The following is a 21648-nucleotide window of genomic DNA, read 5'->3' as shown; positions in this document are numbered from 1 at the left end:
GGGTGTGATCAACTTCTACAGGTCACAGATCACTTTGAAATAAACACTGAATCACAAGACTAATGTAAACCCAGTGGGAAAATGTTGCACACAATTATCAGTTTGACGGTCAGGGATGTGAGATTTCCGACGTCTTTGGAGCAACACGGCTCCGATGCAATGGTAAGGAGGAAGTGTGTGCAGCTGTAGTGCAGTGTGCTATATTTCTGTTACATTGGCATGGACTGTAACTTTCCGCTGTGCAGCACACAGACCCGGATTACGCCGCCGCTTATGTGGTCATCGACACGGACTGCGGGTTGAAGGGCTTCGGCCTCACTTTCACTCTGGGGAAAGGCACGGAGATTGGTAAGATGTACCAGAAACAGAATGTAGCTTGTTTAAATCATGAGAGGCTTCTCAATACTCAAATTTCCCCTCCTCGACTCCCCTCCTCGGTTCCCCTCCTCGAGACGTAGACCCGCCCACAGGAGATGCGAGCGGTCATTTTAAAGAGACGTCCGTTCATTATTACGTGGCAACAGCTGCATCAGCTGTCGAGTGTTTTGTCATAGCGCTGTATCTCTGTTAGATCAGCTGAACATTGTTCCCCCACATATTTACTTTGAATTCATTGAGAGTGCGGTATAATGAGACAATAACAGACTACAGATGCGGACACACACACACACACAAATATATTTATATAAATATATACAATTTAAAGTATGAGAGCACTCTCATAATAACGTAACACAATCAGAGGCTGGATATATCCCCCCCCTCTCTCTGGTCGCTGAAATGGGGAATTGAAATTACGGTCCAAAAGTTGTATTTACAAGTAGCCTTTTAAAAGTAAGCAGAGGCCACCAAACCAACTGAGACCCGTCTTGTCCGCCGCATTTACGCACTGTACAACACACAGGGTTGGGAGGGTTACTTTGTAAATGTAATCAGTTACTGATTACTGATTACATGGCTCTGAAAGTAATCCGAATACAGTTACAGTTACGTGTCTTAAAAAAGTAACGTAATCAGATTACTTTTAGATTACTTTTGGATTACTTTCTTTTTCCATCACAGATGGGTATGTTTTGGTGTACAGGAGACACAAAAAGCAAAAGGAATGTGTTTTTACTGTTTTAATGGCTTATCAAGAGCACAACTGAAACACAACATCTGAAACGATGTAACAACATAATTAACTTTTTGGGGATGCAGCTTGGGATGTGAGGAGTGAGGGACACGGCTTAGAACGAGCGTGTCGCCTTCTGTCCTGCCAGTGTTGGCAGGACATGAATTAAAATGTCAAACTCGGACTTCATTTTAAGGACATTACGGCCAGGGGTGTAGAGCTATATTTGTTTAAGCACCGGATTGGCAAAACAGGAGAGTGTGTGCACCAGTCTGCCTTGATCTATGAATTCATGTCCGTGACTCTCACCGTATCTGCTACCCGCAGCTGTTTTATAGAAGGAACACCTCCTTCACTTCATGAAATCTCTGCAGCACCAGGAGGCAGCGGGAGGGTTAACTCAGCCTCTGAGAAGACGAGCACGCAGTGCCTTTCACGCACCGCCTTCACTGTGTTTACCTTCAGAAATAATCATTAGTAAGGCTAAAGAAAGAGCGCCCGCAGGCTGATGTGTTTTAACCACACACACGCGATTTAAACGCAGACTTGTGTTCCTCCATGTTTCGCTGTTATTGTTTCACTGAGCGGACCCACGATTTTTTTTAATACGCTTTTTTGGTCCATCTGCGGCGGTAATAGGTTTTGTGGGCTGTGATGATTCGGCTGTACCTTTTAGTAATGAATATTAAATGTTGTGAGGAAATCTTTCCACCAATAATTCCAATAAGTAATCCAAAATGTATTCACTTCAGGTTTACGAAAGTAACTGTAATCAGATTACTCGTTTTTCAAATGTAACGCGAGCTGAATACAGTTACTTGATTTTTGTATTCTGATTACGTAACGCCGTTACATGTATTCCGTTACAACCCAACCCTGACAACACACACCTACACACTGTACCACACACACCTAAAGCATAAGCCGTTGTGTATTTTATTATGTGAAGCAATGGTCTTAGAAAAATATCGACTCTTTGTTTGTAGATATCTACTAAACTAAAGCAAATAAAGAGAGTAGGCCTGTTATACTGAGTGATATATATTATACACACTGCTCTGCTTTCTGCATGGACCTTACAGCTGTTCTCTCTGGAAACATCGCGACGCGATGAAAGCAGTTTCAAAAATAATATCCAGGGGATGCATGCATAGCTGTCATTGGCTGAGATAAGTCCGGCCGTGCGTCACGCCTCCACCGTTCCCGGAAATGCATCCGTGGAGGAACCATCAGTGTATCCTCGGTTAGAGCTCCTCCAGAGAGCCTCCTCGACGCTCGATCCTCGGTGTGCATTTAGAGAAATGAGAGGTCCTTCAAAATGGCGCGCTGAAATTCATTTCCGGGTCACTACCGGAGGACCGAGGACCGAGGAGTCGAGGAGGGGACATTTGAGTATTGAGAAGCCTCTATTAGGCCATAAAGTGAACCCTGTTATCGTTTCATCCCGCTCCACAGAAGTGGAACTACACAATCTTTAGTTCATAAAAAAGAACGAGTCATGCTTATCCACCAAAAAAAAGTTCGTCGCTAAAATTCCTGTCAATTCTTCTAGGCACGTAATTATTGGCTGAACTAGTCCCTTCAAAGCGTAATAATATCTTGGTCAAAAGTAGTGCCACGGTCCGTCACGTGATCGTGCTACACCAATTGGGTAGCTGCATATACCGGTATCAACAAACAGATTTGGAAAAAATGGCGACCGCCATGGTTTCATCGAGTAGCGGGGACGAGGAAAACGCACCAGAAAGTCTCAAAAAGTCAAAATTATCAACACACAAACATTGTTACATGCATATTACGTCTGTGAAGCACGAAAAGGTTGATTATTTTACCAATACAAGATGGAATACGTACAGGACAAGCTTACAACGGTGGCATTGATTTTGAAGTTACAAATACAATATTATCATATTACAATAATAATTATATATATATCTATAATATTAATCTATATATATCTATAATAATAATCTATATATATCTATAATAATAATAATAATGTAATTCATCAAATTATTATATGATGAATGAGTAAATAAATGAATCAATGGTCATTGGTATAAGTACTGCATTTTATTGATCTAAATTACTTAACGTAACAAGTTAACCTTCTTCTTGGACGCAGCTATGTATGAAATCAAGTCATGTTTATTGTAAGAGTGCATTTAACGTGTACAGGGTAACAATAACAACAGACAGACAAAAAGTCCTCAGTCTAATGGAATAATCCACGAGCTCAGCCAATGAACCTAGCGATGCGAACATGGTCGTCCAGGAATATTGTTGTAGCTGGAGTTGGCTGATAAACGCTGCTAGCCAATGTTGATTCGATGGTCAACTCTGTTCCCAGATAGTAAAACTTCTCACAAATACCGCGTATATAACGCAAATACCTCGGACTTAGTGATGTATTAAGACATATGACAAAACATGACATAAAACAAGCATACAGCACTGTTTAGAATCCATTTGGTCTGGTTTAGCGTAACCATGTAGGCGGCCATCTTTCACTTCTGTTGACAATATGCAGCTACCCAATTGGTGTAGCACGATCACGTGACGAACCGTGGCACTACTTTTGACCAAGATATTATTACGCTTTGAAGGGACTAGTTCAGCCAATAATTACGTGCCTAGAAGAATTGACAGGAATTTTAGCGACGAACTTTTCTTTGGTGGATAAGCATGACTCGTTCTTTTTTATGAACTAAAGATTATGTAGTTCCACTTCTGTGGAGCGGGATTAATTTTCTAAAGGACTTTTCGAGGTTCACCTTGCGGCCTATATGGATATATAATAATAAGAACTGGATACAGCGTGGGAGGCGGGGCCTCATTCATTCCTATGAGAGTTGCTCATTAGCGCATGATGATAAAATGGCCCAACTTTTGCACACGTCACGTGAAACGTCACAGATTACCCGGCATGCCTGAGAAGTACCCGTATGTGCGCTCATAGCGCATGCGCAACTTTAACCAAATATGCTCGTTCATATCAAGCACGTCAATTTGCGTACACGTAACAGCACCGCACGTTCATGACAGCATGGTCATGGATTGTTATTATAATGGGTTTGATATTAACGAGGGCGGCAGCTAGCGGCTAGCTAGTAATTATGCTAATGTAAACATCAATCGTTATGTACTTATATTACGCTGTAACAGGATCTAGTGATATCCACGCAACAGAGCTTCATTTAGCATGAAATAATTATTGCACTGTATATATATATATATATATATATATATATATATATATATATATATATATATATATATTGTATTCTAGAACCCCGAAGGCAGGAGAGACTGAAAAGAGTCAAGGGAAGCTTATAAAAGTTAACAGCATTTAATTACACAAAAGATGCGGTGGTGTACAAAATGAAATGTGCAAGTGGAGGCGCTCTCCTCATCCGACCGGTCAGTCCAGGTTAGCAGGTAGAAGAGGTCAATTATTGGCTTGCTCTTCCTGTTGTCATCGGAGGTCTTCTCCTATTGGCCGGCGTCGTCGGGGGGTCCAATGCAATTCCTGCCTTTTTCTGTTGTTAAATTATATCATTCTGGTGTCTGTGGTTATTTAAACATTCCCTAATAAACGTTATTCAGCGGTAATAAACGAGTGCTAAACCCAGTGTGCTCAGTGTACAACATCACATGTAATTTCACCTTTAATTCACGGTTTGAAAATGCAGCATTTCGCCACATGCTAATGCTAACCGGAAGTGAATAATTTTCAGAATAAAAGTATTAAGTTAATAGTGAACTTCCGGTTTTTCAGAATAAAACTGATTTAAATTAAATAGTGTATTTAATTCAAATTACGCCATACCAACATTGATTTTAATTTCTAACAATATACACAGTGTAATAAGCTTCTTAGTGCAATAATAAGCTACAGGGACGTTAATCTAACGTCGGTAATATTAACTTTATTTAATACAACATTTACGGTACAAGATTTAATCATACAGCCCATGCATGTAGTATAATATTTTACAAATGATGAATTACAGCAAACATGTGCAATATATCCATTATTACAGCTCCGTTGGATGGCATGGCAGTAAGGCGATATGGGTCCGTTCTTATTGTGCATCCATGGGTAAAGATAAACGCATGTAGTGCTGAACACGTAGAACGTGCCGGGCGGCGCGGTCCCGTGGGTTAGATGTGCGTTCATAATGCAGAGGGAAATAACTCTCAGAATAACGTTATTAGCACATTTTTACAACTTGAGGAACGAATGTTTTTAATAAGGGCTATACGAACGTTCATACTGGGTTGTTTATTTAGTTTTAAAAAAATTATCCAACGATTTACAGACCACTCTTTCCCCATGTAAGTCAATGGGAAAAAGTGTTTCCGGGCCTGGCAACCAAACGGAAGTGTAGTACCGCTGTTTGGCCACCACGAATATTTTCATCTGAGTCCGGCGCACTTCCTGGGGGCTTGGTTTAAAGGTCCCATGTCATTGTTGAGGTCTACTAGAATAGATTTATATTGTGCAATTTTCCAAACTCACATTGGTTTCTCATACATCATCTCTGTAAACTACGTGTACTGAATTTCACTCTCTGCCTTTAACGGCTCGTTGTAGCTCCAATAGCTCCAGCCCCCACCCTCCCTGTGAGCACAGTGTACTCTGATTGGTCGGGACGTTGTGAATCGCGCTGAGCTCCGTGGAGGTGTTGTTTCCTTGTTTAGCGATACACATCGAAACACAGCCAAACTCATCCTGAGCACACACAAAGTCACAGCCGAAGTACAAACAATAAGTGTGGCTTGATATTGAGTAAGAAAAAGGTTGATAAACGCTGTGAGAATGGGTCTGCAGAGAGAATTTCGCCGCGATCACAACTATCTGTTATCAGCCTGCAGCAGGGAGTCAGCCTGCAGCACTGAGTGTGTGTGTGTGTGAGGAAGTCCGTTAAGCCCCCGCTGATTGGTCAATTTGGACCAATCAGCGGGGGGCTTAACGTAACGGCTCCGCGGACGTAACGTAACGGCTCCACGGATTGGTCCATTTGGTTCCGGGTAACGCATGACATCATGCGGTACCCGGAAGAATCAATGGACAGTGACGTATCTCCAACGAGGCGTTTTGGGAAGGTATTTTCTGTGTTAGAGTTTTACTCGCTACAGGGTGTACTTTGAGGGTTTTGACTCTGCAGACCGTTTACATGCATAAAAACCTTCATAACACACAAGGGGACGGGTAATAACCGGAAAAGCATGACATGGGACCTTTAAATACCAAAACACGATTTGTAGCCCACTATCACTGGTTTCCAACATAGGGGTCCCGACCTCCACTAGGGTTCGCCAAAGTTTAAAATGGGGTCGTGAGTCATTCAAACCGAGTAAAACTTTTAAATATATCAATTATTAACAGTTGGTTATATCTCAACCTTTCATACAATTCTATGAACAAAAAGGAATTCAATTATTATTTTTAAAGTTTGTTGTTGTTATTAAATTAAAGGACATGGTAAATGGCCTCGTCCTGCATTAGCAAAGTAAGCAGTTTAAACACATACAAAAAATAATAAAGGAATTGCCAAGCTTAAAGAAACTAGTTTATGTTTGATTCAATGGATTGAAATGCATTACTCACAGGAAATAAAAAGCAAAAAATTCATCGAAATCACTCTTTTTCATCATACTCATTTTTTTATTAATTTAACAGTTTATAAGTTAAACTAATTATAAAGTGCCTGTTGTGTAAAGTTGCAATACAACGTGCTATGAAAATGCAACAATACAATAACATAGCACAGTTGTTAAATGCTGTTCAGTTATTGTTGAACACAATATGAGTAGGCTATATACTGTAACAGTATATATTTTTAGTTAATGCTAAAATGCTAGGCTACTATTTTATTAATAAAAAGTTATTGGCCTACATCAGTGGTTCTCAAAGTGGGGGGCGCGCCCCCCCTGGGGGGCGCAGAGGCATGCCAGGGGGGCGCGCGAGAGACCAGGAGGCAAAATGGCTATTAAAAAAAAAAAAATCATAAATTGAAAAATTATTGATTCGAAAATAATATGATGCAGTACAGTACTATTACGTCTAGGGTCTGGGTCTCTGTGTTTCATTAAAGCTTGGCACTGTGTGTGTGTGCGCGAGAGAGAGAGCGGAGATCGTTGTTGTTAGCTTCTGGTGCTAGGGAGCTACGCTAACGGGTATAAGGAGTTTTTTCAACAACAAAGTGGAGGAGAGTCCTCTCCTGTCAGACAGAGAGATTCAGTGAGCTAAAGGACTCTCTCAGTGTTATCTCAGTGGGTATCAAACGTTTTGGTCACCATTAATGTAAACAATTATAAGTTTACTGCTTAAGTTTAAAAGGGTAATTTGTAAAATATCCATAAAGAAATAATAAATCTGTTTACAGTTCTGTTTCATATGGGTGTTGAGAGATATATCTATAGATCTCTTCATTTTGCTCTCAAAGTGCACCAGATTGATGCTTTTAACTTCAATATTTAAAAATAAATCTTCCCGGGGGAGCTTGCCCCCGGACCCCCCTATGTGAGGTCCACACACCACCTATAAAAATAGCACTTTACCCCTGCTTACACCTATATGCCTCAAGCCTTCATTGTAACTGTCACACTGTGTATTTGCGTGGGGAGTGTTGCAGTAGAACATTCCACTGTAGCGCCTGGTACATTAATGGGAAACCCTAAATGTTTGAGCACCATCTATGAAACGTCAAGCTACCCCACAGCACCCCAAAATAAATATCTGGGCCCGACTTTTTTTTTTCTCCAAAGGGGGAGCCTGACAGAAAAAGTTTGAGAACCACTGGCCTACATACACATTATTTAGAATAAATCTTTCTCGTAGCTCTTCCAGCTACATAAAACAAACAATAGTTAAGACCATAGTGATACATAAAGTTTTCTGTCTTGATGTGCAAAGTTGAACCAAACACCGCCACGTTATGGTAATGTTTATTAAACAATACAACCAATTTTAGTCAGTTCAAAGATGAGTACAGTGTAAAAATTGTACATTTGAAGTTTGCCTTTCTTTTGTTCTTCTCCTGTTTAGAGTCTGAATTCTGTTTTATTATATCCCCGCAGTGGTGTGTGCTGTGGAGGCTCTAGCTGGACTGGTTGTTGGGAAATCCTTGCAGGGGATTGTGAGCGACTTCCGTGGATTCTACCGCCTCCTGACCAGTGATAGCCAGATGAGATGGGTGAGAACAGGGACTCAAGCACTGAAAAATAAAATATAAATAAATGTGTGAACTGTTTTTACATATGATATTGAAAAGACTTGCATGTACTTGAATCTAGTTTCTAAATGTCCCCAAGTCCTGATCAAGACTGATGGGCCAAGGCAAATACATGTGCCAATTCCAGGCTTTTCAAAAAGTAATATAAAGAAGAGGCTCTTGAAATAAAAATAAAATTCATTCATAATGAGTGCAAAGGGTATCAAATTAAAAACATCTACTTTCTGAAGGTCCCAATAGCCGCTTTCACATCAAGTTATTTGCCGTACTTAGTGCCGGCACTTAGTTAGTAGGCCTACCCCAGGGCACTAAGTACCAATCGCGTTCACACCGGAGTACTTTTCCCTGAGGGAAGATTACGCAAATGAGCCGCTGACGTCACTTCGTCTTCTTCTGCTTTGGGTTTACTGGCAGGCCGCAAACAACTTCACGGCGTATACTGCCACCCGAAGTCCCCGGAGTTGGGGACTGGCTTCACTAGAAGCTGCTGGGACTCCCAGCAGCTTCTACTGAAGCCTTCCAAGTAAATCGCCAGAACGCCGACACCTCCTCATCACTCCACGGCTCCCATGTTTTCTTTTGTGTTGCCATAAATTAGTCTCTCTGCGTTTGTGCGCTGAGCTAATGCTAATAAAGGATAATAAAATGGCGGCTTCACAAAACTTTTTTGGAGTTTTACGGGCGTGGTTTGCATTCCGCCCAGCCAATCAGACATAGGAACCTTTTTCTCCCACGAAAGTACCTGCTCTCTAGCAGGGACGGAAAAGGGGGTAAAAAAGGTTTTGATGAACTCATTTTAGTTCCGGCTCTTTTTGGTGTGAACGCGACATTTCGGAACTATATCGGAAAAGTATAGTACTGCGGTGTGAACGCGGCTATTGTATTTGCTGGCATTAGCATTATTAGCATTAGCCCCGTGCACCAACCGAGAGAGAGAATAGGCTTGTTTGACATGAGCTGCGGCTAGGGTTAGCAGCTTCTACTGAAGCCAGTCCCCAACTCCGGGGCCTTCCGGCCGGGGACTTTAGGTGGCAGTATACGCCATGAAGTTGTTTGCGGCCTGCCAGTAAACCCGAAGAAAAAGTGACGTCAGCGGCTTCATTTGCCTAATCCTCCCCCAGGGACTTATTCCGGTGTGAACGCGATCTGTTTTAGTTCATGAGAACTAAAGAGTTCTCATGAAACTTTGTGGGAAAAGTACTGCGGTGTGAATGCGCCTAATGGCGGCTTCAAAAGCTTAAGGGGCGTGGATTGCAATTCGCCCAGCCAATAGAAATTGGTACTTTTTTGGTACCACCTCTCTAGCAGGCACTACAAATGGGGTAAAAGTTCCCGGCACTAAGTACTCTTTTTGGTGTGAACGCGACATAAGGGGTACTAACGGAACTAAACGGGAAAAGTATGTGGAAAAGTACTCCGGTGTGAACGCGCCTATTGTCCTGGTTAAGAGAAGTAGAATGGGCTCTTTTGATACAAAGAAAAGCAATTTATAACGTTTACAAAAGGTTATGTGAAATAATAACCTTTAGTGTGTGAAGGTCCCAAAGGCCTGGGTAATGATAGTATAGTTAGAAAAAACAACATAACTCTCTAACTACATCATTCATTCACAGGTTTTAATTTTAGATTTTAGTTTTTTCCCCAATATGCAAAAAATGTTACCCCAATTTGGATGCACAACCCATGTAATGTTAAAAATGGTTGTGTTATCTAGCTAGGCCCAGAGAAAGGAGTGATCCAGCTGGCCACAGCTGCAGTCCTGAATGCTGTGTGGGACCTGTGGGCGAGGGCAGAGGGCAAGGTCAGAACTTTTTTGATGAGTCATGATTAGAAAAACTCATTTTCCTTCACAAGCCTCCTGACTCATCGTGTATTTTTCCTGCAGCCACTGTGGAAGCTTCTTGTTGATATGGTGAGTCATGGGAAATTTGATTTACGTCCAGGATGTGACCACAAGGGAAATATCATGATTTCTATGTGTCAATTTAGAATCCCAAGCAGGTTATCTCATGCATTGACTTCAGATACATCACTGACGCTCTTACAGAGGAGGAGGCTCTAGGTGAGACTGATCCAGAAAATAAATCTATTTTCCTGAGTGCAGTGTAGTGAAGGAAACACTCTATCTGCTTCTCTTTCCAGACATACTCGTGAAAGCACAGGAGGACAAGCAGCACAGAGGTGAGCACACTATCAAGAGTCATTAATTACATGGCTGAATGGGATTTTGCAGAGCGAAATTGCCTCTTTAGAAACTACCAGGAGTACTTTAAGCATGCATAATAGGTCCCTGCACTTCATGGTCGCTCTATTAAAACACACTTCTCCTCAGGTGTTTATTAACTGTGTGCTTCTCTCGCCCCCCAGAGGAGGAAATGCTGAAAGAGGGTTATCCTGCTTACACCACTTCCTGTGCATGGCTCAACTACCCAGACCAGCAGCTCCAACAGGTCTCTGGGCCATAAAATACCAATAATATCTCAGGTTTAACAAATCATGAAAATAACAATGACAGTTGTGTGTTTTTCAAGCTCTGCACAGATGCTCTTAAAAGTGGTTGGACTAAATTCAAGGTGAAAGTAGGCGCTGATCTACAGGACGACATACGCCGGTGCCGCCTTATAAGGAAAATGATTGGGCCGGAAAACACTTTGGTAATGTTGGTTTCCCCTAACCAATTGTATTTACATTAGACACAAGTGTACTAGTTATGTGTGTTTTTGCATTCAGATGATTGATGCCAACCAGAGGTGGGATGTAGCCGAGGCCATCAGCTGGGTGTCCAGCCTGGCGGAGTTTAAACCTCTCTGGATCGAGGAGCCTACGTCTCCTGATGACATCCTGGGTCACGCTGCTATCTCCAAGGTGAGAGAGAACACACTCACACAGTCACCCATATGGAGAAAGAGACCAAATCCTTCTCTGTGGTTCTTTGTGTCCGATTGTGGTATTTAATGTTGTGTGTGTGTGTGTGTGTGTGCCTTCTGCATCTATTTGTGGCCATTCATTCTCTTTTTGGTCATGTTGTCACATAGTGGGATTTTTGTTCATGTTCGCATCCCCTTGTGGTTGTAATGTGTCCGTTTGTCTTTTTTTATTTCATTGTATTGGTCATGTTTCTTCTTTTTGTATTTGTTTTTTTGTCCCGTTGCCTGCCTGGACCCCTGGGTCTGTGCCCAGTTGGCCTGATCACTAATCTATTTAAGTAAAAGACTGATAAAAGATGTTCTGTCGCTTCAGGCTTTGGCTCCTCTCGGGATCGGAGTGGCTACAGGAGAGCAGGTCAGTGTTTGTTCCAGTGTACATACCACCGGCTGATGAATTGATGGTTAGTTGGTAACTGTTTCCTCTGCAGTGTCACAACAGGGTGATGTTTAAACAGTTCCTCCAGGCCTCGGCCCTGCAGTTTGTCCAGATAGACTGCTGTCGGCTGGGCAGTGTCAACGAGAACCTGGCAGTGCTGCTGATGGCCCACAAGTTCCAGGGTATAAACAAAGACATGAATTCCCAAATAATCATATATGTAGCCCTAAAAAAGACAATATGAAGGTTTAAAGTCTTAAATCTGCCAAAAAGAAGTAAAAGGTTATTAGATATGTAAAAAATATAACGTTTTTTACCATCTGATTGGAGGTCAATGTAAAACTATGAACTACATTTGTACTTATTAAAAGGATTTCTAATTTGTGTATTCAGCATATTCTTAGTGTGATATCTGTATGAAAAGCATGGCTACATTACACATACTATGTTTTTCCCATAGTGCCTGTGTGTCCTCATGCTGGAGGCATCGGTCTCTGTGAACTCGTCCAGCATCTGATTCTGTTCGACTACATCTGTGTGTCTGCAAGCCTCAGCAATCGGTAAGAGCAGGCTTTGCTTCTGTCACAATTAAGAGCTCTTGACTGTAAGTGATTATTAATTTATAACCAGCACTATTTTTCCTCCCCATCTCTTTCTAGAATGTGTGAATATGTGGACCACCTGCATGAACACTTCACCAGTCCTGTGGTGATTCACGACGCGTGCTACATGCCTCCCAAGGTAAGACGGACAGATGCCAACTATAATTTAACATCTGAAAATATTTCCAAAATAAATCTCTGAAGAAGTCTTTAAAAACACTAATGTTTATCCTATCATCGTCTAAGTCAGTGCTGGAATTTCTTAAATAAAAAGCATCAAAATATGACTACATTACATAAAGTGAAAGCAATATAATAATCATGAATACCTATTTATTCTCAATGCCTACATATCATTTTGCTTATGTATTACAATATATAATGCTGGCAAGATTTTGAATATCACCAAAGGATCAATAAAGTTTTATCTTAACTGATAATAATTTAAATGTGCTTAGTTACTTTCCAGCAGTGTTTCAGTGTTGTTTGAGTACACTGTGCTTATTGTTTTCAGGATGCAGGCTACTCTTGTGAGATGCTGGAATCATCAGTGCAGAGACACCAGTACCCTGAAGGAGATGTATGGAAACAGCTTAAAAACAAATAAGGACTTCATCTGAGACATTTAACAAAAAATGTGCTTAAGTCTAACAGTATAATAGACAAAAAAAATGCAAGAGTAGAAATGTAACAGAAACTTTAAGTGTGCTAGGCTTCTGTCAGACATAAGAATTATGTACAAATCCAGCTGACATTTAATTTACAATTTATAAAGGGAAAATGGCACAATTTACAAGAACTTGATACTTTACTAAATAAAATAATAAACATTTTATTTGAAAGAAATTAATTTTGCAACAAATGACACATAAAAAGCAATATGAATATAGATCTTCTAGGCGCGTTCCACACATAATAAACGGTTATTTTTACACAGCCATCTGCATCTTAATGGTGGGATGAGGGTTGTAGTCGCAGATCTCAAAGTCCTCTGCACGGAAATCATCGATGCTCTCAACTTTCCTCAGGATCTTCAGCTTGGGGAGGGGACGGATCTCCCTCTGAAGCTGCAAAAATAGACAGAAGTGTCATAATAATACATGGTATTTATATAGTGCTTTTCTTGGTGCTCAAAGATGGTTCACAAGTTAATAAATAAAGAATAGACTAAATAAACACCTAGACTAAGTGTAGGTTTGAATTAGAAAGCTGTCACCCAGTAACCCACCTGTACTTTTAGGGGTTCGATGTGGTTGATGTAGATGTGAGCGTCGCCCAGCGTGTGAACAAAGTCACCAGGCTGAAGATAAGGAGTAAAAAACAAACTGTCAGGTGAACGCAATACCAAACGCTAAAAGTGAGATTTGACAAAAGCACAGTGCTCTTACCTTGAGTCCAGTGATGTGTGCGATCATGTAGGTCAGAAGTGCGTAGCTGGCGATATTGAAAGGCACCCCGAGGCCCATATCACCCGAGCGCTGGTACAGCTGACAGGACAGCTCACCATCACACACGTAGAACTGACACAGGGCGTGGCAGGGGGGCAGAGCCATCTGGGTCAGGTCTACATGAGAAGGAGACATTCAAAATGATGCATCGCACTACAATCAGAGTCAAGGAGAACCTAAGAGCCGTTTAGGGATTTAAAATGTTGTTGATGCCACACCTTTTGGGTTCCATGCGCACATCATGATGCGTCTGTCCTCTGGATTGGTGTTGATGGTGTCAATGATATTCTGCAGCTGGTCAACACCCTGTCCTGTGTAATCTGTAAAAAACATTACATATTGGTTCTTTTGAGATCTGAGGCACAGTCATCTGTTATGAGTCTGCTCAAATTGATTTTTTTAAATAATATTTTACAAGTTGTGTCTTATTCACTCTTTTTCGAGGAATTTGAGATAAAAAAAAATACAGATGCATAAATCCTTCAAAATGAGAAAGTGGGATATACACTTAAACTATGTATCAAACAACAAAAAGTCAACTCTGGGCTGCTTTACCTGTGTGCATGTTTGTGTACTCGGCACCAAAGTGCCTCCACTGGAACCCGTACACAGGTCCCAGGTCGCCCTCCTCTCTCTCAGTGAACCCGAGCTTGTCCAGGAAGGCCCGGGAACCGTTGGCTTCCCAAATCTTCACCCCTTTCGCTGACAGCTCCTTGGCATTTGTTGATCCCTGTGATGACACAAAAAACTATAAAAACTGTTTATGTGGGTGGAAAGAAAAAGAGGTCAATCCTCACCTTAATGAACCACAGCAATTCTTCAAGGATCCCTTTCCAAAACACTCTCTTGGTCGTCAGCAGGGGAAACTGGTCTATGAATAAAAGCAGAGTTATTTGACATTAGACTAGTAGCCGTATAATACATAAAATGAAATAAAATCGGAAATGTACATTGTTACAGCAAAAAGTGAAGATAGAGACAAAAAAAAAGTTCAAAGTAGATTCTACTAATTTCACATGAGTGTAATTGCACAACAGTCTGGTTTGTTATATTATTGCACATAGGTGTAATTACAGTGAGTAATACCAGTGAGTCTACCAGGGCCATGCTGGTTGGAAAGCCTGATCGCTGCAGGGAGAGCGGACCTGTGAATATCTCTGTGAAACACCGCGGGGGAAGCAGCCTGTCACAGAAGGAGCTGAACAGTGCAGCGGACAGACAGTATGGCTGCCATTCTCCGGCAGCCATACTGTCTGCTCCCTGGATGTTCACTGGTGTGGCGGAGAGTGTCGGCGCCGTCTGAAATCCCATACCAGCTCCTTGGTCTTCCCTGTGTGGAGCTGGACGTTGTTCCTCTGGCACCAGAGGGTGAAGTCCTGGGTCAGTTCCCTGTACTCCCTGTTGTCCTCGTTGAAGATGAAGCCGACGATGGCCGAGTCGTCAGAGAACTTCTGCAGGTGGCACTGTAGAGGGTGAAGAGAAACGGTGCCAGCACCGCCCACTGGGGGGCCCCCGTACTGCAGATGATGGTGTCTTACTGACACTCCTTGGTCCTCACGTACTGCGGACGGTTGGTGAGGTAGTCCAGGATCCAGGCGATGAGATGGCGATCCGCCCCCAAGAGCTGCAGCTTGTCTCTCAGAAGCAGGGGCTGGATGGTGTTCCCCAGCCTTCTCCAGGTGAGAGAGGGACCTCTGCAGCAGGTAGATGACAGCGTCCTCCACCCCGATGTCAGGCTGGTAGGCGAACTGCAGCGGGTCCATCTATGTCCTCACACGGGGCCGAAGGTGTCCAAGGACCAGCCTTTCCAGGGTCTTCATCAGCTGTGATGTCAGCGCCGCCGACCGGTAGCTGTTGAGCGCGCAGGTATCACACATGACGTCTACCACAGTAGTGGTACCCCTTCCTTGCTTTAGGCTCAGGTTGAAGAGGAAGTCCACGACCCCACACACCTGATCTGCGCAGGATTTGAGGAGCCTCGAGCTGATGCCATCTGGACCTCGAATGCAGTACAGCAGGGGGGAATGGGGCCATGGAGGGGCGCCAGACTGGTCAAATCTGTTAAAGAAAATGTTCAGGTTGTTTGCCCACTGTTGGCCCCCCTGGACCTGAGAGTCTGGCTCTTTGTAGCCAGTGATGGTTTTTAGGCCTCTCCAGACTCAGCTGACATTCCTCTGCTGCAACTGTACCTCCATCCTCTTCCTGTAGCAATTATTATTACAAAAATCTGACCAAGCTATGGATAAGAAATGTTAACAGTTGAACATGTTCGTAATAAAGCAACCTGTCAGTTCTCCCTGGTGGAGAAACGATGTACTACTGATACCAGACATAACTTTGGCATTTCAGTACCACTCCACTAAAAATGCAGAAACGTTGTACTTCTTACTCCACTAGGTTCATTTTACAGCTTTAAGGACTTAAAGCTGCAGATTTAAAATGTTATAAGCAAAACTTCTTAAAAGCATGCACTGTTGATAAATTAAACTACTAATAGATCATTTATCTCGTAAAAAAATTATCTCAATCAAAGAATACTTGCTCAGAAGAACCTGTATACTTTTATTTTGCAGATAAATTTTGAATGCATGACTCATTTAGGAGTGGGAATACGTGTACGTGGCGGTGCATGTTGCAGTGTTCCTGAGTCGTGGATCCTTTGTAGTGGATCCTGAGTGCTTGATCACGATGCTTGTTGGTGCCTGTTGATGTGGTCCTGAGTCGTGGACCATTAGTAGTAGATCCTGAGGCTGCATCTCAGGTCGGTTAAATGGAATCCTTGCGTCTCATTCTCAAAACAAAAAAAACGCCATTCTTAAAATGTATAAACGAACAATAGTTAGATTAATATTGATTTGAGTGCAAAATACAAATAAAATAAGAAGAAAAGAAAAAGAGATATGTTATCTATCAAAACCCAGTTAGATTAACATTCATTGGACTGCACACTTTGTTTGGAAATGTAGCAAATGAACATTTTAATAGCACTTAATGACTGACTGGAAATGACAATAAATGAAAATGTAAAATGAAAAAAGCGATCATGAAAATGTTTCCAATAAATGAATAAAATTATTTTTGACCACTTTGTTGTTCAGATATATCACATATTTGTAACTAAATAATACATTAATTGAAACAAAACGGAGTATAAATTAACTGAGGACTGACTCCCGTGAGTTTCATGTATTTTCTTCACTCTGCTGGGAAACTGCTCTCATGTCAAGAAGCAACAGATCCTGGAGAATAGCATGCGCTGCATCGTCCAATCAGTGAGCGATACACAGTAAGGGGGCGGGGCGAGCGGCTGAGGATTTCACCGGAGGATGGTCTGGTAGTTCCTTGATTATCGCTCCTCCATTGTCGCTCCTCCGACAGAAATCAACTTTCGGTGATACCGAGGAACGAGGAAATGAAAATAACCGACTTGAGATGCAGCCTGAGTCGTGGGTGTGCCTGTGTTCTTCTGGCCTGTTGCTCACCTTTTCTTTCTCCACAGTATTGTTGACATCCACCTGGATTCATCATCTTCTTATTTATAGACAAATGCATGTTCGAGCATTTGGACTACCTATGTTGCAAGTGTTTTATGCACGCGACATATGACACGTCTGTCCGTCATGGGAGAGGGATCCCTCCTCTCACTCTCCCCGAAGTTTCTAACATGTTTCCCCATATTCTGTAAAAACGGTTAAGTCCACTGAGACAAATGTAAAATGGGAGTTATTGGGTTATATGAATACACTTCGATTAATTGATACTTCAAATGAAAGGAAAACCTCCTAAACAATTGTTTGTTAGAATAATAATAAGTACACATGCATAATAAACTAATACATACAGAACAATAAAGGGTATAATGTGACAGACCTCGCAAGCTGTATCTAGCCTGAGCCCCGAACACAGACACTACTCCAGTCCCGGTTCTGTCCCCCTTGGTTCGGCCGTTCTGCATGATGTATTCAATCTGATCCAAATACCCGCGTTCATCACAGAAAACACCAACGTTCTTCTTCTTGTCCTCCTCCACCGACGTCTGGGTCTGTTTCGCCGTCTCCCAGCCCTGCGATACGTGTATTTTTGAAGTAGCAGGCATGTTGAGGGAATAAGAGTATTTGACAGACGGAGCTGTTTAGTTTGAGTTGAAGCGGTAGTTTTTCCCGGGTAATTTAACTCAACTCAACTCTCGCGAGAGTAGTTGAGTAGTACGCCCCCTTTACAACAAAAACTCAGACCGGAACAGATTCACTTTTGCCTGCCAAAAGGGACTCAGAAAGACAAATACAATTATAGAAATAATGAAATAAATAAATTATACTTAAAAAACAAAACATAAGTAATTTCAGTAATTTAAAACAAGTAAAATGTGGAAAAACGGAAACATTGGAAAAAAATCAGATTTTCAACACGTTTTAGTTATATTAACTAAACATAAATTCATTAACTGTATAGTACCACATTTATTTATAATTACGGTAATTGTAATTTCTCAATGCTGTTGTATCCACATTTAAATTGCAGTACAGTTTTTAAAGAATTAGTTTCAGTTGTGTAAGATCCAACAATCAAGGCAGTAAACTTAAATATTCCATATAAGCACATTTCATTTTATTTAAATTGGGTGCACTGCCAGGCAGTGGCGGTTCTAGACCAATTTGCCTGGGGGGGGGCCAGGCTGGGGCCAGTTATTTTCTGAGGGGGGCACAATAAATGCAGGACAAAAAAGACGAAGACAGTAAGTAATTGCGCATACACCTAAGAAAACAATGCAATACAGTTATTGGTATTTGTTTCATTACACATTATTATATGCTTACCTTTGTGTGCTGTTTGGGTCTGTGGGACCCGTTTTCAGTGTTTACTAAAAGAAAATGTATGCAATTTAATTATTTTAACCTGCTTTATTTGGGGGTGGACCTAACCTTGTCTAGGGGGGTCCCGGGAAGATTTTTTTTTTTAAATGTTGAAGTTAAATGCATCAATCTGGTGCACTTTGAGCACAAAATAAATGTATGGATACAGCTCTCAACACTCATATGAAAGAGAGCTGTATACTTTTCAATAATCAAAAAATCTTTAGAATATGATCACAACCAATAACAAATCATTTAAACTTGTTTATTCTTATCTTATGTTACCTATAGTATTCTTTCTTTTTATTTATGCATATTTTACTAATCACTCCCCTTTCAAACTGTTTTTATTATTTTTTTTACTGTCCTATAGTACACATTGGAATGATTTCTTTATTTTTTACAACACATTAAATAGATAAAGGTGTGCTCTATCTAGCTCTCTCTCTCTGTCTCACTCGCTCACAGAGGCTGTGTGCTCCTCTGTGGTGATGACGGCTTGCGTTAAATTAAAAAATATATATTTGTAAAGTGGGGGCTATTGAAGGCTTGCGAGATACCGGTAGCTCGTGATCGACGTGTTGGAGACCCCTGCTCTAATGGGTCCGACTAGAATGACAAATATCGTTACTTCCGCCTATTCCGTCAGCCAATAAATCGTTTAATCATAAACTTTAAAAAAAAAAAAATACAATAACAAGATTCTTTGACAGCCAAAATAATAATATATATTTTAAAGCTCTATTATACAGTCAGGTCCTATGTCTTTGGTTAGTTTTGTAATTTCGATTTCAGGGATCAAGTCTATTATTTTAAACACAATACAAGTGGCTTTTTGGGGAAGAAATTCACATTATCTAAAAAAATAAAAAGTAATAAAATGCATTTGCCACACAGGAACCTTCAAAACATTCCGGATCACCTACTGTAAGTTAAAGTGTAACACATTCTACACTTCTACCAACGTACTGTGATCACACTGAAGATGTTGTGTGGGCCCGTTGTGCTGTTTAACAGCTGGCTGACCCAGCACAGCCGGTCCTGCATGTTGCTCAGCCACCTCTGTGTGTCCGCTGTGTGTCTCTGCACCAACTGCAGCGTGTCGTTGTACTGCTGCTGGGAAGCGTTGAGCAGCAAGTGCATCTCCTCCACCTCAGAGTGTAACTGCTGGACACTGGGTCACTCCGTGAGTACAAATGATCACATAGAGAGAACACACAAATCCATGGTGTGCATCGTGAACTCGAAGACATTTTTTAACTGTCCGCCTGGGCAAAAAAGCGTGTTATTTGAGGTTGAGGTCCTTTTTGCAATAAGCACATACATGGTGAGCTAAATAGATTTGGAATGATCTCTTCATTATTTACCTTTTAACAGATCATCTTCACACGTCTCGCACAAATGTTGGAGTTGCAGACTGGGCTATGGTTTCAGACAGAGGGTGAAAAGCAAGGAGACATGTCACAGTAGATGCACTAAGGATAAGAAGTGGTTGGAGCCTTCACACAAAGCCCTTTTATTTTGAAACCATTAAAAACAAAATGACAGTAAAACTTCAACCCTGATAGGCCCACTCCCACAAGGATGTGTCACCCTCTGCTTTGATGTCTGTCTGCGTGGCTTTGACTTTATGAGGCAGAAACAATGTATTGGGTTTCAGAATATCGCACAAAGACTGGCATGGAACTGTTCAACTACACTGTTCTTCAAGTGTGTTTGAATACAGCCTGACTTCTTGGTATTTTCATGTGAAGAAACACAATTTATACCTTCTTCTTGTCAATGCTGTGCCACAGGGCGTCCATGAGATGCCTGTGCTTCTCCTCTTTTTTCTCCATCGTTTCCTTCACCCGCTTCACCCCGAGTAACACTCGCTTTACCTCCTCATCAACACACTGCTCTCCTGCTGCAGACAGCTCTACACACACAAAGAGACATGTCGTTATTCACCAATATAAGTAAGAAAAAGTACTGTAGGTTTTTTATAGATGAAGGCCTCACTTTTCAGCATGTCCTCGCTCAGTGGAGAAGAATCAGCTGCAGAGAGCAGGACTTCAGTAATGCAAATCATTTTAAAAAGCAACCTCTTCATCTTGTCTTGAAAAAAGGAAATCTTTCTCATTATTCTGTCACCACACAGCACCAACAAAGACAGGCTTTGATTGTACTAACTTTAATGGAATATGTAATGTATCTTCCACAAGGTGGTGCCATTTCTTAAGGAGTTACATATAGAGGCCGTTTCAAAAAATTAATACAACATAATGTGCAACTCATTATCCCAATGTTCATTTATTAGCATGGATTATCACATCAGTGTGGAGCAAAATAAACAAGATTACCGGAAGAGATTTCCATTAACTACAGCTACTGCAGTAGGACTAATTCCCATTACATAATAAGGATAATAGCAACTTAATTATTTATAAAGAAATGAACACAATTACATTAATTTCTATTTTTGCAAAAGTGTGCAACTGTTACTTCTATTGAAACAATGCATACATTTCTGAGTTCATTATTATTCATTATTCATTAATAGAAAAAGACAAAAATAGAACATGAATCAGCAAAAACTGGCTCTGAGGCCACCTTCATTGAAGAAATGTGTCATATTGCAATGTCTTTCTCAATCATAAATATGTTCATCAACTTAAAAAACACTGACCAGTTTTGTAAATTTCCCTGCATCAATGCATGTGTCCCAAAATAAATCAAAACAGAACATTTTAGCTGTACTTGCTGCTACCAAGGATCCTTTTAAAGGGTGGATTTGTGGTTATTCTAGATGCAAAACAGAAACAAAATGACTTGCAAAAGCATATTTACCTTGATAACTTTGCAACACAAGACTCCAGAACAGAAGCAGCAGGTTTTGCTGTTGGAGAGTTGAGAGTGAGGTGCCTGCTTCCTCTAAGGATTGTTCTATTTGTATGGATCTATTCACAAGCACAGATCCTATTGGTGTGTTTGCATTATTAAGCCTTAGCACAACACATCAATGTCGTTAAGGGCAATTTTAGCGCAGTGGAGAAATGACGTGCTCAATTGTTTGCAGGTCTATCTCATTTAATTGTTCCCCTGCAG

General features: G+C 41.2%; 2 protein-coding genes across 2 annotated transcripts; one reads left to right on the top strand and one right to left on the bottom strand.

Moving 5' to 3' along the window:
- Positions 1 to 12: 12 nt before the first annotated feature.
- Positions 13 to 13093, top strand: enosf1 (enolase superfamily member 1). Its single transcript, XM_034214227.1, has 15 exons — positions 13 to 162; positions 246 to 348; positions 8201 to 8316; positions 10070 to 10156; positions 10241 to 10267; positions 10345 to 10417; positions 10498 to 10536; positions 10723 to 10805; positions 10887 to 11009; positions 11086 to 11220; positions 11596 to 11637; positions 11711 to 11840; positions 12119 to 12218; positions 12318 to 12399; positions 12775 to 13093. Exons 1-15 carry the CDS (start codon positions 82 to 84, stop codon positions 12865 to 12867), a joined length of 1314 nt encoding a protein of 437 aa, XP_034070118.1. The 5' UTR covers positions 13 to 81; the 3' UTR covers positions 12868 to 13093.
- Positions 13010 to 17881, bottom strand: tyms (thymidylate synthetase). Its single transcript, XM_034214228.1, has 7 exons — positions 17579 to 17881; positions 14506 to 14579; positions 14264 to 14438; positions 13927 to 14028; positions 13649 to 13824; positions 13489 to 13560; positions 13010 to 13327 (listed from the first exon to the last, which is right to left on the bottom strand). The coding sequence occupies exons 1-7, from the start codon at positions 17802 to 17804 to the stop codon at positions 13190 to 13192; spliced, it is 963 nt and encodes a 320-aa protein (XP_034070119.1). The 5' UTR covers positions 17805 to 17881; the 3' UTR covers positions 13010 to 13189.
- Between the last annotated feature and the right edge of the window lie 3767 nt (positions 17882 to 21648).

Source organism: Gymnodraco acuticeps, unplaced genomic scaffold, assembly GCF_902827175.1.
Source record: "Gymnodraco acuticeps unplaced genomic scaffold, fGymAcu1.1, whole genome shotgun sequence".
NCBI lineage: Eukaryota > Metazoa > Chordata > Actinopteri > Perciformes > Bathydraconidae > Gymnodraco > Gymnodraco acuticeps.
This window is presented reverse-complemented; position numbering and strand designations above follow the sequence as displayed.